Source organism: Pongo abelii, chromosome 18 (genome assembly GCF_028885655.2).
Source record: "Pongo abelii isolate AG06213 chromosome 18, NHGRI_mPonAbe1-v2.0_pri, whole genome shotgun sequence".
Taxonomy (NCBI): domain Eukaryota; kingdom Metazoa; phylum Chordata; class Mammalia; order Primates; family Hominidae; genus Pongo; species Pongo abelii.
The window spans coordinates 55639207-55657576 of NC_072003.2; the positions used below are offsets into that span (position 1 = coordinate 55639207).

Below are 18370 nucleotides of genomic sequence, written 5' to 3' on the forward strand. Positions count from 1 at the left end.
CCAAATGCCTCCTCTAAAATGCTTCCTCTGGCCTCTACCCACCCACTCCACCACACTGCCTACCTTACTGCTGCCAGAGCACTCATCACCATCAGCAGTCACCTTATTTATATTTATGACCTGTCTCCCCAGTTAGTATCTATCCTACTTGAGAGTAAGACTTGTGTCTACCTTAATGACATTGCAGGTGCTATGCTCACTACAGTGCCTGTCTCAGGAACAGGCTCTCAGTTCAAATTTGTTCAATCAATCAATAAAGATTAACTAATTAACGAATGAACCAATGACCTTCCAAAGCACTGGCTGGGCTTATCCAGGTCAGCCAGAGGCCCTAATCCAAGCAGGACTAAGGTGGTTTGCACTGGATTTCAACAATGGTGAAACATGTTTCTCCATCATTGTAAAATAATAACACATTCCTTTGGAAAAATACAAAGAAACTTGAAGTATTCAAACAATATCCTTGAGCCAACAGCACGCCTCAACATTTCAAGGCATATACACACATGCATGCATACACACACACACATTCAATTTTTGGAGGCGAGGGAGGAAAAGATGGGGAACAAAAACACACATTTGGTGAGCCTCATGCAATTTTTTTTTTTTTTTTTTTTTTTGAGACAGAATTTCACTCTTGTTGCCCAGACTGGAGTGTAATGGCCTGATCTCGGCTCACTGCAACCTCCACCTCCCAGGTTCAAGCGATTCTCCTGCCTCAGCCTCCCAAGTAGCTGGGATTACAGGTGCATGCCAACATGCCCAGCAAATTTTTGTATTTTTAGTAGAGACAGGGTTTCACTATATTGGCCAGGCTGGTCTCGACCTCTTGACCTCAGGTGATCCACCTGCCTCAGCCTCCCAAAGTGTTGGGATTACAGGTGTGAGCCACCATGCCCAGTCTCTTTGCTTTTTTTAGAGATGGGGTCTTACTCTGTCACCCAGGCTGCAGTGCAATGGTGTCAGCACAGCTCACTGCAGCCTCAAACTCCTGGGCAATCAAGCCATCTGCCTGTCTCGGCCTCACAAAGCTCTGGGATTACAGGAGTAAGCCACTGTGCCCAGCCTCATAAAATTTTTAATAAAAGGCACATCATTCACTCCAGCTGATAATTCCCCAACATATTTTGGCTAAAGGCTGTACGCAGTGGCTCATGCCTGTAATCCAAGCACTTTCGGAGGCCAAGGCGGACGGATCACTAAGGCCAGGAGTTCGAGACCAGCCTGGCCAACGTGGTGAAACCTCGTCTCTACAAAAATTAGCCAGGCATGGTGGTCCACGCCTATAATCCCAGCTGCTCGGGAGGCCGAGGCAAGAGAATTGCTTGAACTTGGGAGGTAGAAGGTGCAGTGAGCCAAGATCACACCACTGCACTCCAAGTCTGGGCAATGAAGGAAGACCCTGCCTCCAGAAAAAAAAATTTTTTTTTTTTTTGGCTAAAATCAAAGGAGTCCCAAGGTAGGCCTAGATCACAACAGAGTGAACCTAGTAGTGTTCAGAAAAGGTTAGATTATCCGCCACAGAAATAAAATGAAAGTTTCAAAATTTAAAACACAGGAATGTAAACAGTCCCAGTAAATAAAAAGAAGCCCCTAAAAATCCTTCTACTCTGCCAGAGCAGAGTAAGACCAACAAGGTCATATACCTGGCACACACGCTCTAGCTGTTCCTTCCCTCCTAATTCCCAGTGATCCTCTTAAAGCAGCTAGCAGACCTTACCATTGCATTGAGCTGGGAGTTGCTGGCCTGCGTAATGCCAAGAATGTTGGTGGTGTGCATCACTTCAACTGAAAAACTCGGCAGCCAGCTCGCAATCCGAGACCCTGAAACAAACAAGAATCCAGTGTAAGTTTCAGAGCCCTGACTCTTTCCCCCGTCATCTGCTCTCACGGTAGCCACTGTAATGGCTGGTGTTCACTGAGGGCTTCTTGTATGGCAGGCTTCTCATGCCAAGTGTTCCACGTGGACTAGCTCATTTAATCCTCACTACACCCCACGTGGTACCTACTATTATCATTCTCATAGTATCCTTCTCAAAGATATAGCACTAGTACCCTTGGTCTTTGGTCTCTGAGGCACTTAGAAGTTAGGGGACTTGTCCAAGATCACACAGTTTAACTATGATGGCCAAGATGTGAAGCCAGACAGGCAAGCTCTAGAACCCTTCACTGCTGAGCAATCCTGCTTTCCAGGGGGGCTGGATGCAGCCCAGCCCAGCGCCCTCACACGCTCAGCCTGGGAGATGAGGAAGCTTTTCAAGGCTCTAAAGCTTCTACAACACATGAGCTTTGGCTCCTCTTTCACAAGCTATACAAATGACTACTCATTTGGAGGCATTCTCACATTTACTTTTAGGAAGTATTTTTTCTTTAATCTTAAAGATTAAAGCCGTGGTTTTCTGATTCAAAATTCTTTTTAAATTGTGCTATTCTACAACAAAGGCTTGTAGACTAACAGCACCAAGAAGTCTGCTGCTTCAGTTATTTCCCGAAGAAAACAGGAGCCTAAGATACAACAGCACCAAGAATCGGCTGTAAAACAACCCAATATCAAGCTACACATTTAAGGCTGCTTTTCATTCGTTCACAAAGAATCACTGATGCATGGAACAGAAAATCAAGTGTGGCCAGGTGCGGTGGCTCACGCCTGTAATCCAGCACTTTGGGAGGCTAAGGCGGGCAGATCACAAGGTCAGGAGATCAAGACCATCTTGGCCAAAATGGTGAAACCCTGTCTCTACTAAAAATACAAAAATTAGCCAGGCATGGGGGCACGTGCCTGTAATCCCAGCTACTTGGGAGGCTGAGGGAGGAGAATCACTTGAACCAGGGAATCGGAGGTTGCAGTGAGCTGAGATCACGCCACTGCACTCCAGCCTGGCGACAGGGCAAGACTCCATCTCAAAAAAAAATAAAAATAAAAATAAAAATCAAGTGGAATGGCATCTCAAAGGTCTTGAGATGGGTACAAACAAAATGTAGCCATTTAAGAAATGGATACTTATTTCATGTACTAACTAGGGAGAAATAAAGTTGACTTTATCTATTTTGACTAAATTTTTAGTAGTCATAATTCACAAAATAATGGATTACATAGCCAGGTCTCATCTCTAATATTGCTAGTATATTTCAGAAGTTTTACCTGGAAGAACCCTTCATTCACAGCCACCAAACCAGGCCCTCTAAACCCCTCTAGCATTCTGGGCCCAGCCAGCCAAGTAGCCCCACCTACTCTTCCGGGAGACATGACTCTACTCCCCCTAGTCCCTTCTTTGAGGGATTTCACCAACACGACACCATCCCCACTGTACCCCATTCTTGAAACTCAAATCGGGGATGCGAACAGCACTACTGCTAACAAAATTCCAGGGATGCTTGTGTTACAGTAATAATTATAAACATGAACTCACAGAATTTAGCAGTACTGGACTGTTGAAAATCAACCGCAGCTTAATGTGAATTAAGCAAGGATGATCAACCAGACCTTGATATGTCATAGCCTTAGAATTTTAAGTGTGGTTTTCATTACAACTCCTTTTAATACTGCTGGGAGGCAGAACATTTATATTTTATGGACAAAGCAACAGGGTTCCAGCTCTGATTCTGCTTCTGGTACTCACCAGAAAGGCTTCTCAATGATCCTTCATTATATGCTTAAATGCTACACAAATGCAATATATTATTAGCAAAGGTTAACTAGTGAGCTAATTAAGTGTGCTCCTTGAAGGCATGGTTGATTCAGTTTTACTCCTCCACCCTCCTGCCCCACCCTGCCCATATTGACATGGAATCGGGCAAAATGCATGAAACCCCTGTTTGTTCTATCTCTATCCATCCATCCATCCATCCCACCTAAACATTTTCAATTAAAATTGAAATACAGTCAATGCGTAGCTTAACAACAGGGACACGTTCTGAGAAATGTGTTGTTAGGTGATTTCATTGTTGTGCGAACATCATAGAGTGTATTTACATAAACCTAAATGGTATAGCTTACTACACACCTAGGCTATACGATATAGTCTATTGTTCTAGGCTACAATCCTGTACAGCATGTTACTGTACTGAATGCTGTAGAGGCAATTATAACACAGTGCTAAGTATTTGTGTATCTAAACATATCTAATAGAAAACTTACAGTAAAAATATGGTACAAAAAAACAAAAAAAGTACACCTGCATAGGGCACTTACCAGGAATGAAGCTTGCATGATTAAGGCTGCTCTGGGTGAGTCAGTGACTGGTGAAATGTGAAGGCTTAGGACATTACTGTGAACTCCTGCAGACTTTATAAACACTGTACACTTAGGCTACACTAAATTCATGACAAAATGTTTCTTTCTATATTCAATAAATTAAATTTAGCTTACTATAAGTTTTTTACTTCATAATCTTAATTTTTTTTAACTTTTTGACTCTTGTAGTAACACTTAGCTTAAAATTCAAACACCCTGTACAGCTGTCGAAAATATTTTCTTTTTTATTCTATAAGAGTTTTTCTATTTCTAAAAGTTTTAATTTTACTTTTTAAATTTTTTTGGCTAAAAACTAAGATACAAACACACACATTAGCCTAAGCCTACACAGGTCAGGAGCATCAGTATCACTGTCGACCACCTCCACCTCTTGTCCCACTGGAAGGTCTTCAGGGGCAGTAACACGCATGGAGCTGTCATCTCCTAGAATAACAATACCTTATTCTGGAATACCTCCTGAAGGACCTGCCTGAGGCTGCTTTACAGTAAATTTTTTTTGTATGTAAGTATGAGTACACTTTAAAATAATGACAAAAACTGTAGTAAATACCAGACCACAGGAATTTCTTAGGTCCATTATCATCTTATGGGACCACTGCCATATATATGGTTTGTCATGGACTGAAATGTCGTTATGGGGCACATGACTATATAATATTAAACTGGTCTATACAGGGCAATTTATAATTAAAATAGTATCTGCTTAAGGGAGAACACCCCTTAGGTATAGTTTCAGAGGTTGAAACCAACTAACCATCGAAATGGAAGAAGTGATTGTGTTGGTTTAGGCGAGGTCTCCCTTCGGCTGCTGCTACAGGAACCAAATTCTCATCCAAGTTCTCTCCTTGATGGTCTTCCCTGACACGATTATTGTCGGCAATATTAAGAGACATTCTGCATGTTGGACAGGAGGTGTCTTGTTCTAGCCAGGAACGAAGACAGGAGCTACCAAAAAGCCCAAAAGAAGATACGTCAGCATCCTTGATTGTTCCTTAGCATACTTTGTGAGAATTCACCCAGAAGTACTCTGGATATATCAAATGTGCTCCAATTTGATTTTCTCTCTACCACTAGTAAGATTTAAGTGTTGAGAAGCATTTATGGACATTACCTATTTGCCCTACTTCACTTCAATACACTTCTAGTGTGTCCTGCTGGGAACATGAATTCTTTACCATATGAAGTCATCTACCAAGCTCCTGGTTGTCACCCCTCTTCAATGGGGCTTCCTAGCATGGCTCACCATCTTCTCATCCAACTCCATTTGGCTACTTCAAAATCCATGTGGCTGAATCATCCAACACCCTGGCCTCTCATGTCCTTGAGTCCTCCACTCTGACGCTCGTGTCTTTCACTCTGCTTTAGCCACCACCAGCACAGTCATAACCTTGGCTTGTCTTCAAAATCTTGATGTCAAAATTCTCACTCATTCACTCAAGCTCCTCTCCTTCCAACTCACTTATCTGGCACCAAACTTACTAAGACTTCCCATCTGCTTTTTCCTCAAGCATGACAGCCCTACAGGTCCTTACCTCTCTGTTCCCCTGGCTCACCTCTAACCTCTCCTCTCCATTCACCACCTCAATGTCCTCTACCCTCTTCTCTTTGCACGCTGCTTTCCCAACAAGGCCGAAGCTTCTTTTGCCCTCTCTCAGGAGACGATAATGCCTTAATTATGGTAGACACTCAATAAATACTTGAGGTGTCCATTAAAGGAAGGAAAGGGTACTAGAGTAAGAAGCAGAAAATGTGACATCAGTCCCAATTCTCTCTCTAACTAGCTGTGTGATCCAGGCAAACCCTTCAACCTCTATTGACTAGTCCTCTCCACTAAAGAATGAAACGGCTGGATGAACTCATCTCCAAGGTCCCTCCCATTTTATGAGAATTTGTTATCTTTCTCTAAGGGCTCAAGGAGGCAGTGAATAAAAATGCTGTATCTTCTTTTAAATATCTACGAACATGTGTAGATATAAAGTTATAAAGGAAAACCTCACCATAATACGATAATCCTCAGAGTCTGCAGCAACTAAATGGTACATAAGTAACAGGAGTTTCCTAGAGGCCAAGATGGAGCTACTTCTTAATCACTCTGTGTCATGAGAGTGTGTGACAGTCGTGTTCCAAAATAATATCATCTGTCTGTATGTGTATACCCAACTCTCATATTTTGCAATCATACCTATAATTCGTATGTGATAATTTAGTCAAATAAATGATTTTTTTAAGTCTAATTCTCCTACTGACGCCTTTAAATCACACCACTAGTATAATAAAATTAGCCTTGTGGGGGATTACAAAAGTATGTAAGATCCTTGCCTTCCAATAATGCTACACTGTGACATACTTTTTATAAGCGAATCTAAATTTATTTCACATAGTGCAAAATCCTCCCACAGAAAATATAACAGCCTAAAAACTCCAAGGTGAGTACAACTAGTTAGATATAGTTTTCTGTTTAAAAAAAAAAAAAATGCTAGAGTTCCTTAACTGAGAGAAATCAAACTTTAGAGAGAAAACGGATCTATTCACTGGACTCTGAAATGTTGCAAAAATATCCTCTATAGCAACAAATTATCTAGCTATTGTGTCTGCAAGAATATAGACATTACCTTTATCACAAATTAAAATGAATTTGCCTTAGATTCTCAGCACACAATCATTCCCGAAGTTACAAAGCAAAGCAAACCATGAGCACATCCTGACAACTATCTGTTCACTCAACCCGAGGCAGACAAGTGTTTTAAAATTAAATCCTAACTCTTAAGCAACCACTGAGTAAAGAAGAAATCATGGGTTCCAAGATGGCCGAATAGGAACAGCTCCAGTCTACAGCTCCCAGCATGAGCGACGCAGAAGACGGGTGATTTCTGCATTTCCAACTGAGGTACCAGGTTCATCTCACGGGGGCTTGTCGGACAGTGGGTGCAGCGCACCGAGCGTGAGCCGAAGCAGGGTGAGACATCGCCTCACCCGGGAAGTGCAAGGGGTCAGGGAATTCCCTTTCATAGCCAAGCAAAGCTGTGACAGACCGCACCTGGAAAATCAGGTCACTCCCACCCTAATACTGCGCTTTTCCAATGGTCTTAGCAAACGGCACACCAGGAGATATTATATCCCGCGCCTGGCTCAGAGGGTCCCATGCTCACGGAGCCTCGCTCATTGCTAGCACAGCAGTCTGCGATTGAACTGCAAGGTGGCAGCGAGGCTGGGGGAGGGGTGCCCGCCATTGCTGAGGCTTGAGTAGGTAAACAAAGCGGCCGGGAAGCTCGAACCGAGTGGAGCCTACCGTACCTCAAGGAGGCCTGCCTGCCTCTATAGACTCTACCTCTGGGGGCAGGGCATACCAGAACAAAAGGCAGCAGAAACCTCTGCAGACTTAAATGTCCCTGTCTGACAGCTTTGGAGAGTAGTCGTTCTCCCAGTACGGAGTTTGAGATCTGAGAATGGACAGACTGCCTCCTCAAGTGGGTCCCTGACCCCCGAGTAGCCTAACTGTGAGGCACCCCACAGCAGAGTCAAACTGACACTTCACACGGCCGGGTAACCCTCTGAGACAAAACCTCCAGAGGAACAATCAGACAGCAACATTTGCTGTTCAGCAATATTCGCTGTTCTGCAGCCTCCACTGCTGATACCCAGGCAAACAGGGTCTGGAGTGGACCTCCAGCAAACTCCAACAGACCTGCAGCTGAGGGTCCTGACTGTTAGAAGGAAAACTAACAAACAGAAAGGACATCCACACCAAAACCCCATCTGTACGTCACCATCATCGAAGACCCCAAAGGTAGATAAAACCACAAAGATGGGGAAAAACCAGAACAGAAAAACTGAAAATTCTAAAAATCAGAGTGCCTCTCCTCCTCCAAAGGAACGCAGCTCCTCACCAGCAACAGAACAAAACTGGACGGAGAAGGACTCTGACAAGTTGAGAGAAGAAGGCTTCAGACGATCAAACTTCTCTGAGCTAAAGGAGGAAGTCTGAACCCATCGCAAAGAAGTTAAAAACCTTGAAAAAAGATTAGACGAACGGCGAACTAGAATAACCAATGCCAAGTCCTTAAAGGCCCTGATGGAGCTGAAAACCATGGCACGAGAACTACGTGACGAATGCACAAGCTTCAGTAGCCAATTCCATCAACTGGAAGAAAGGGTATCAGTGACTGAAGATCAAATGAATGAAATGAAGCAAGAAGAGAAGTTTAGAGAAAAAGGAATAAAAAGAAATGAACAAAGCCTCCAAGAAATATGGGACTATGTGAAAAGACCAAATCTACGTCTGATTGGTGTACCTGAAAGTGATGGGGAGAATGGAACCAAGTTGGAAAACACTCTGCAGGATATTATCCAGGAGAACTTCCCCAACCTAGCAAGGCAAGCCAACATTCAGATTCAGGAAATACAGAGAACGCCACAAAGATACTCCTCGAGAAGAGCAACTCCAAGACACATAATTGTCAGATTCACCAAAGGTGAAATGAAGGAAAAAATGTTAAGGGCAGCAAGAGAGAAAGGTCAGGTTACCCACAAAGGGAAGCCCATCAGACTAACAGCTGATCTCTCAGCAGAAATTCTACAAGCCAGAAGAGAGTGGGGGCCAATATTCAACATTCTTAAAGAAAAGAATTTTCAACCCAGAATTTCATATCCAGCCAAACTGAGCTTCATAAGTGAAGGAGAAATAAAATACTTTACAGACAAGCAAATGCTGAGAGATTCTGTCACCACCAGGCCTGCCCTAAGAGCTCCTGAAGGAAGCACTACACATGGAAAGGAACGACCGGTACCAGCCACTGCAAAAACATCCCAAACTGTAAAGACCACCGAGGCTAGGAAGAAATTGCATCGACTAACGAGCAAAATAACCAGCTAACATCATAATGACAGGATCAAATTCACACATAACAATATTAACCTTAAATGTAAATGGGCTAAATGCTTCAATTAAAAGACAAAGACTGGCAAATTGGATAGTCAAGACCCATCAGTGTGCTGTATTCAGGAAACCCATCTGATGTGCAGTGACACACATAGGCTCAAAATAAAGGAATGGAGGAAGATCTACCAAGCAAATGGAAAACAAAAAAAGGCAGAGATTGCAATCCTAGTCTCTGATAAAACAGACTTTAAACCAACAAAGGTCAAAAGAGACAAAGAAGGCCATTACATAATGGTAAAGGGATCAATTCAACAAGAAGAGCTAACTATCCTAAATATATATGCACCCAATACAGGAGCACCCAGATTCATAAAGCAAGTCCTTAGAGACTTACAAAGAGACTTAGACTCCCACACAATAATAATGGGAGACTTTAACACCCCACTGTCAACATTAGACAGATCAACGAGACAGAAAGTTAACAAGAATATCCAGGAATTGAACTCAGCTCTGCACCAAGCGGACCTAATAGACATCTACGGAACTCTCCACCCCAAATCAACAGAATATACATTCTTCTCAGCACCACACCGCACCTATTCCAAAACTGACCACATAGTTGGAAGTAAAGCACCTCTCAGCAAATGTAAAAGAACAGAAATTATAACAAACTGTCTCTCAGACCACAGTCCAATCAAACTAGAACTCAGGATTAAGAAACTCACTCAAAACCGCTCAACTGCATGGAAACTGAACAACCTGCTCCTGAATGACTACTGGATACATAACAAAATGAAGGCAGAAATAAAGATGTTCTTTGAAACCAATGAGAACAAAGACACAACATACCAGAATCTCTGGGACACATTTAAAGCAGTGTGTAGAGGGAAATTTATAGCACTAAATGCTCACAAGAGAAAGCAGAAAAATCTAAAATTGACACCTTGACATCACAATTAAAAGAACTAGAGAAGCAAGAGCGAACACATTCAAAAGCTAACAGAAGGCAAGAAATAACTAACATCAGAGCAGAACTGAAGGAGATAGAGACACAAAAAACTCTTCAAAAAATCAATGAATCCAGGAGCTGGTTTTTTCAAAAGATCAACAAAATTGATAGACTGCTAGCAAGACTAATAAAGAAGAAAAGAGAGAAGAATCAAACAGACGCAATAAAAAATGATAAAGGGGATATCACCACCAATCCCACAGAAATACAAACTACCATTAGAGAATACTATAAACACCTCTATGCAAATAAACTAGAAAATCTAGAAGAAATGGATAAATTCCTGGACACATACACCCTCCCAAGACTAAACCAGGAAGAAGTTGAATCTCTGAATAGACCAATAACAGGATCTGAAATTGAGGCAATAATTAATAGCTTACCAACCAAAAAAAGTCCAAGACCAGACGGATTCACAGCCGAATTCTACCAGAGGTACAAGGAGGAGCTGGTACCATTCCTTCTGAAAGTATTCCAATCAATAGAAAAAGAGGGAATCCTCCCTAACTCATTTTACGAGGCCAGCATCATCCTGATACCAAAGCCTGGCAGAGACACAACAAAAAAAGAGAATTTTAGACCAATATCCCTGATGAACATCGATGCAAAAATCCTCAATAAAATACTGGCAAACCAAATGCAGCAGCACATCAAAAAGCTTATCCACCATGATCAAGCTGGCTTCATTCCTGGGATGCAATGCTGGTTCAACATATGCAAATAAATAAATGTAATCCAGCATATAAACAGAACCAAAGACAAAAACCACATGATTATCTCAATAGATGCAGAAAAGGCCTTCTACAAAATTCAACAGCCCTTCATGCTAAAAGCTCTTAATAAATTAGGTATTGGTGGGAAGTATCTAAAAATAATAAGAGCTATTTATGACAAACCCACAGCCAATATCATGCTGAATGAGCAAAAACTGGAAGCATTCCCTTTGAAAAGGGGCACAAGACAGGGATGCCCTCTCTCACCACTCCTATTCAACACAGTGTTGGAAGTTCTGGCCAGGGCAATTAGGCAGGAGAAAGAAATAAAGGGTATTCAATTAGGAAAAGGAAGTCAAATTGTCCCTGTTTGCAGATGACATGATTGGATATCTAGAAAACCCCATTGTCTCAGCCCAAAATCTCCTTAAGCTGATAAGCAACTTCAGCAAAGTCTCAGGACACAAAATCAATGTGCAAAAATCACAAGCATTCTTATACACCAATAACAGACAAACAGAGAGCCAAATCATGAGTGAACTCCCATTCACAATTGCTTCAAAGAGAATAAAATACCTAGGAATCCAACTTACAAGGGATGTGAAGGACCTCTTCAAGGAGAACTACAAGCCACTGCTCAACAAAATAAAAGAGGACACAAGCAAATGGAAGAACATTCCATGCTCATGGATAGGAAGAATCAATATCGTGAAAATGGCCATACTGCCCAAGGTAATTTATAGACTCAATGCCATCCCCATCAAGCTACCAATGACTTTCTTCACAAAATCGGAAAAAACTACTTTAAAGTTCATATGGAACCAAAAAAGAGCCCGCATTGCCAAGTCAATCCTAAGCCAAAAGAACAAAGCTGGAGGCATCATGCTACCTGACTTCAAACTATACTACAAGGCTACAGTAACCAAAACAGCATGATACTGATACCAAAACAGAGATATAGACCAATGGAACAGAACAGAGCCCTCAGAAACAATACCACACATCTACAACCATCTGATCTTAGACAAACCTGACAAAAACAAGAAATGGGGAAAGGATTTCCTATTTAATAAATGGTGCTGGGAAAACTGGCTAGCCATATGTAGAAAACTGAAACTGGATCCCTTCCTTACACCTTACACAAAAATTAATTCAAGATGGATTAAAGACTTAAATGTTAGACCTAAAACCATAAAAACCCTAGAAGAAAACCTAGGCAATACCATTCCGGACACAGGCATGGGCAAGGACTTCATGTGTAAAACACCAAAAGCAATGGCAACAAAAGCCAAAATTGACAAATGGGATCTAATTAAACTAAAGAGCTTCTGCACAGCAAAAGAAACTACCATCAGAGTGAACAGGCAACCTACAGAATGGGAGAAAATTTTTGCAATCTACTCATCTGACAAAGGGCTAATATCCAGAATCTACAAAGAACTCAAACTAATTTACAAGAAAAAAACAACCCCATCAAAAAGTGGGCAAAGGATATGAACAGACACTTCTCCAAAGAAGACATTTATGCAGCCAACAGACACATGAAAAATGGTCATCATCACTGACCATCAGAGAAATGCAAATCAAAACCACAATGAGATATCATCTCACACCAGTTAGAATGATGATCATTAAAAAGGAAACAACAGGTGCTGGAGAGGATGTGGAGAAATAGGAACACTTTTACACTATTGGTGGGACTGTAAACTAGTTCAACCATTGTGGAAGTCAGTGTGGCGATTCCTCAGGGATCTAGAACTAGAAATACCATTTGACCCAGCCATCCCATTACTGGGTATATACCCAAAGGAATATAAATCATGCTGCTATAAAGACACATACACATGTTATGTTTATTGCGGCACTACTCACAATAGCAAAGACTTGGAACCAACCCAAATGTCCAACAATGATAGACTGGATTAAGAAAATGTGGCAAATATACACCATGGAATACTATGCAGCCATAAAAAATGATGAGTTCATGTCCTTTGTAGGGACATGGATGAACCTGGAAACCATCATTCTCAGCAAACTATCGCAAGGACAAAAAAACCAAACACCACATGTTCTCACTCATAGGCGGGAAGTGAACAATGAGAACAGTTGGACACAGGAAGGGGAACATCACACACCGGGGCCTGTTGTGGGGTTGGGGGAGCGGGGAGGGATAGCATTAGGAGATATACCTAATGTAAATGACGAGTTAATGGGTGCAGCACACCAACATGGAACATGTATACATATGTAACAAACCTGCACATTGTGCACATGTACCCTAGAACTTAAAGTATAATAAATACATACATACATATATATATAAAAATGATACACTATGCTGCACTCCAATATTGGAAAAGGAAGTGAATATTTTGAAGGGATATGTATTTTCAAGGGATATATATATCTCTACATATATATGGATATAGATATATATATCCCTTGAAATGTAGAGATATATGTGTATATACATATATATACGTATACACATATATCTCTACATGTTTCTTTGATAATTTAACTGAAGTTTGCTCTTATTTTAAAAATAAACTATAGTTTACCTGTAAATTTACAGATATTAAAAAAAAAAAAAGAAATCACTTGGGAAATGAGACACTTTGAGACAAATGAAAACAAAAACACAACATATCCAAACTTATGAGATGCAGCTGAAGCAATGCTCAGAGGCCAATCTGCAGCAGAAAATGCCTAAAAAGAAGAAAGCTCTCAAATCAAAAATCTAACTTTATGCCTATAGAACCAGAAAAATAGCAAACTAAACCCAAAGCCAACAGAGGTATCTAGAGTAATTCATAGAGTCAAAAAAATAGAATGGTGGTTGCCAAGGGCTTTGGGACGAGCAGAGAGGGACTTGCTATATACTGGAGACAATTTCAGTTTCATAAGACAAAAAAGTTCTGGAGCTAGATGGTGATGAAGGCTATACAACAATGTGATTGTACTTCATGCCACCAGACCATATACTTAAAAATGACTAATGGTAAATTTTATGTTATATTTTACCAGAATAAAAAAAACTATATGTAAGAATTATTACTAAAAAACAAAACAAAATTCACCATAATGAGAAAACACTTCACACCCACGAGAATGGCTATAATAACAAAAATAGAAAATGACAAGTGTTGGCAAGAGTATGAAGAAACTAGACCCCTCAGGTATTGTTGGTGGGAATATCAAGTGGTACAGCTGCTGCACCACTTTGGCGTTTCCTCAAAAGTTAAACATAGAATTATCATATGATCCAGAAATTCCACTCCTAGGCATATACCCAAAAGAAGTGAGAACAAGTCCTCAAACAGATACTTCTTACAAGCTCATGTTCCTAGCAGCATTATTCACAATAGTCAAAATGTGGAAACAACCCAAATGTCCACCAATGGATGAATGGATAAACTGATTGTTTAATTTATAAAATTATTTAAATTCACCCATAAAAAGTACTGATACATGCTACAACTTGGGTGACCTCAAAAAATACTAAGTGAAAGAGGCCAGTCACAAAAAGTCACATGTTATATGATTCCTTTATATGAAATGTCCAGAATAGGTAAATCCATAGAGACAGAAAGTGGATTAGTGGTTGCCAGGTGATGGAGAAGGAAGGAATAGAGAGCGCTTACTTAGTGACTAAGGGGCACTATTGTGGAGTGATAAAAAGGTTTTGAAACTAGCGAGAAGGGTGGTTGCATAACACTGTGAACACATTAACAGCCACTGAACTGTACACTTTAAAATGGTTAAATGTATATTATCTGAATTTTGCCTCAATCAAAGAAATTAAATCCTAAAATTAATCTAACCATATGCTTGAAAATATTACCTCTGAGCTAAAATAGAGTTATTCTGAGTTATTCTTCCCCACTAGCCTCCAAGCTCCTTAGGGGTTAACTGAAATAATTTTGAGAAATGTGTGCAAATTCCCTCGTCTTCCCAACCTCAACGAACAGCACCACTCTACACCCAACTGCCCAACCTGCATAACTAGAGAAACCCTGGTACCTCTTTCATTCCTCACTTTCCCTCGGCCGGTCTAGCACCACATCCTTCCTGATCCCCTCAAATCTGTCTTCTCACTAACTCTACTTCTACCACCAGAGTCCAAGTTACTTTTTTTTTTTTCAGATGGAGTTTCATTCTTGTTGCCCAGGCTGGAGTACAATGGCGCAATCTCAGCTCACTGCAACCTCCACCTCCCAGGTTGAAGCTATTCTCCTACCTCAGCCTCCCAAGTACCTGGGATTACAGGCACCTGCCACCATGCCCAGCTAATTTTTTTGTATTTTTAGTAGAGGTGGGGTTTCACCATGTTGGTCTGGCAGGTCTCAAACTCCTGACCTCGGGTGATCCACCTGCCTCAGCATCCCAAAGTGCTGGGATTACCCCTGAACCGCTGCAACCATTACTAACCAATCCCCCTGGATCTTTTCAAACAGCAAATCTAACCTGCCAGTCCTTAACATTCAATAGCATCTCACCACTCCCAAAGGTCCTCCAGACCCTGCCTACGTGTCTCCTGCCTCAGCAGACACCCCTCTCCTTTACTCTCTGGGATCGGCCACACAGCTTCTCTTTTAGTCTCTTCCATTTCTTCCTGCTGCACAGATGCTCCCTCTCTCTCAAGTACCTAGTACCATGTGATCCCTCCTTTTTGTTGACTTAACTCCTCCTTATCCTCAAGAGTCACTTCCTTCAAGTTTGAGTTGGATTTTTTCATTACAAGCTCTCAAGAACCATGTTCCCTTGCTTTAAAGCACTTATCTCATTGATACTTTAAAATTCATAAATATGCCTGGTTCATTCACTTTTGACTCCTCCATTCGACTGTAAGCTACAGGAAAGCAATGACCACACTGGTCATTTTCATTTTATCCCCAGAGCCTAACACAGCACTCAGCACATTAAAAAAAAAAAAAAATCTGTCAACAAATGTGTTCAGTTACTGAGACTCTAGCTCCCATATGAAGAAGAAAAACTCTTTGAGACTATAAAATAAAGAAAGGAAGATTAAAGATGCAAAGATCAGAACTTTCCCAATATGCAAAATTGAAAACACATGCAAAAGGCCAAAAGATACCTCAAGGTCCATCAACATCAAAACACCAAACCTATACACAGTCATTTACGTGAGACAGACAGAACTCCAATGACATCTCAGATCTACTTCCATCTGGAAGGATTACAGAAGAGACTATTTGTAATCCTCGATAACAGACACAGCTCTTCTGTGCTGTTTAGTGGTCCTGGTCTAGTCCCATCTCAATCCACTTCTCTGCTGTGCTTTTAGGCTTCTTTTGGGCATGTACAAAATGCAAAATTATATATTCTCTCTCCCAGTTAGATAATAAGCTGTCTGAAAGCAAGGACTCCCCACTAATCCTTTTAAATCTTACAGGCATATTTGCTATACTTCAGAGCTAAAATGGAGAAGAAATATGAAGACAGCTACCATACCCAGAAACCAAGACGGTAAACTATGGGTGGGAAACAGTCCTATGATGTAGAGAAGAGGCTAAGGAACAAAGAAGGATACCCAAGAGCTTCCCAGAACACTCAGTGCCAGCAGCAAGACCAGGCTGAGGTAATGTCCCCACTCCTCCACTAGGATGAGTCTCGAGCCTGGGTACACAAAGCACACACACACGCCCTGGACAGAACACCCATCCCACATGGCCCTTCACAAAGCTCCTACTTGTGGAAAAGATGTCCGCAGGGCAGTTTCCGCGCAGCCTGCATGGAGTCCCAACAGATGGCACAGTCGTCATTGTTGACAGCCAGCTCCTCTGGAGTTGCAACTGCAAACCTGTGGAAACAAAACAAGCCCAGCCTTGTGTGGAACAACCTCGGTCAGTTCCACATGCACACTAAACAGCACTTGATAGACTGCGCCTGTATGACAGCACAGTTACAGAGAAAGCATGTTCAGCAAAACATTCTTGATAATCAAAAATATAATTTACCTTCAAAGCCCATTCAAAAGTGAGTAACTTATGCACAGGAACTTTGTCTAAATAATGGTTGCTAGGCCGAGCACGGAGGCTTATACCTATAATCCCAGCACTTTTGGAGGCCGAGGCAGGCGGATCATGAGGTCAGGAGTTCAAGACCAGCCTAACCAACATGGTGAAACCCTGTCTCTACTAAAAATGCAAAAATTAGCCAGGTGTGGTGGGCGGGCGCCTGCAATCCCAGCTACTCAGGAGGCTGAGGCAGGAGAATTGCTTCAACCTGGGAGGCGGAGGTTGCAGTGAGCTGAGATTGTGCCACTGCACTCTAGCCTGGGTGACAGAGTGAGACTCCATCTCCAAAATAATAATAATAATGGCTGCTGTTAGTGAAGACCTCGGAGACCATATCCGGACAAATCAGAGAAGTAAGGCCCCCAGAGATCCAATCTGTGTCCCTGGCCACAAAGAAGGGATCCAAGCCGTCCCCCTGGGCGCAAAGAGGATACCCATTAATCTTGCACCTCCAGGCGTGGCTTAGCCCCAGCTTGGCAAAAGAGTGCCTCCTTCAATGAGGTTAAGTATGTGTGTGTAAACATGCATGTGCAAAGAACAACTGAGACCCACTTTCAGGAAATGAACAGGGCAGAAGCCCAGTGAAGTGTCTATTTGATAATTATGACAATAAAATCATGATGAATAAGAGCCTAATACTGAGCACTATGTGCCCAGTACCATTCTAAGTACATGAATTATCTCACCAAATTCTCCCAATAGTTCAGGCAGAAGGTTCTGTTTTCATCCCTAATTTAGAGGTGAAGTAAATTGCCCCAAATCACACAGCACCTAAGTGGGGATTCACACCCGGGCAGTCTGACTCCAGAGCCTCTCCTCTCCACCACTCTGTTAGCAGTTTACAAACATACATTCTGACATACTCTGGGATCTGCTGTTATTAAAAAGCTAAAATGAGTAAACTTAGGCAACATCAACTTGTGCTTCCTTACCTGGCCTCCATGTTTCCAACCACACGTAGATAGTTCTTGTGCCGACGAATTCGACGCTGCACCTCATGAAACAGGTAACGCAGCTGCATAAAGATGACCAGGCTGGCCATGGATAACCAGATGTTGCCAAATAACTTAGAGAGAAAGAGAATAAAATACATGGAAAAAGCGAACGTGAACTTGCTAGTGATGAAGGCGCAGTATGCAGCGGAAGCTCTTCACTGTTGGTGATGGTGAACTGCAATGTCTTTCAGAAAGGAAATACACAGATTTATCTCATTACTCTAAACAATGCACATCCTCGTCAGCCTAGGTGCTCCAATGCCAGTCATCTTTCCTGAGAAACTCATCAGAAATGGAAAAGCTTTATGCAAAAAGATGTCTATCCATGCAATTATAAAACAGAAAATATGAAAATGAACAAAATGCCCAGCAGAAGAACAGTTAGGTTGTAAACTCATATAATGTAAAATTATATAGTCATTAATTACATTTATTATACTATATAACTACATATTACTATTATATTTGTATATATAAC

The 18370-nt window shown here is 41.6% G+C and overlaps 1 protein-coding gene across 2 annotated transcripts in view; it reads right to left on the minus strand.

Moving 5' to 3' along the window:
• AMFR (autocrine motility factor receptor) overlaps positions 1 to 18370 on the minus strand; it is a 63306-nt gene that overhangs the window by 22551 nt on the left and 22385 nt on the right. For both annotated transcript variants that reach the window (XM_009250739.4, XM_024233778.3), the window contains exons 7-10: positions 17830 to 17963; positions 16570 to 16680; positions 5010 to 5200; positions 1721 to 1824 (exon numbers count right to left, since the gene is read on the minus strand). In XM_009250739.4, coding sequence (XP_009249014.3) covers positions 1721 to 1824; positions 5010 to 5200; positions 16570 to 16680; positions 17830 to 17963 — 540 coding nt within the window. The remainder of the gene's footprint in view (positions 1 to 1720; positions 1825 to 5009; positions 5201 to 16569; positions 16681 to 17829; positions 17964 to 18370) is intronic.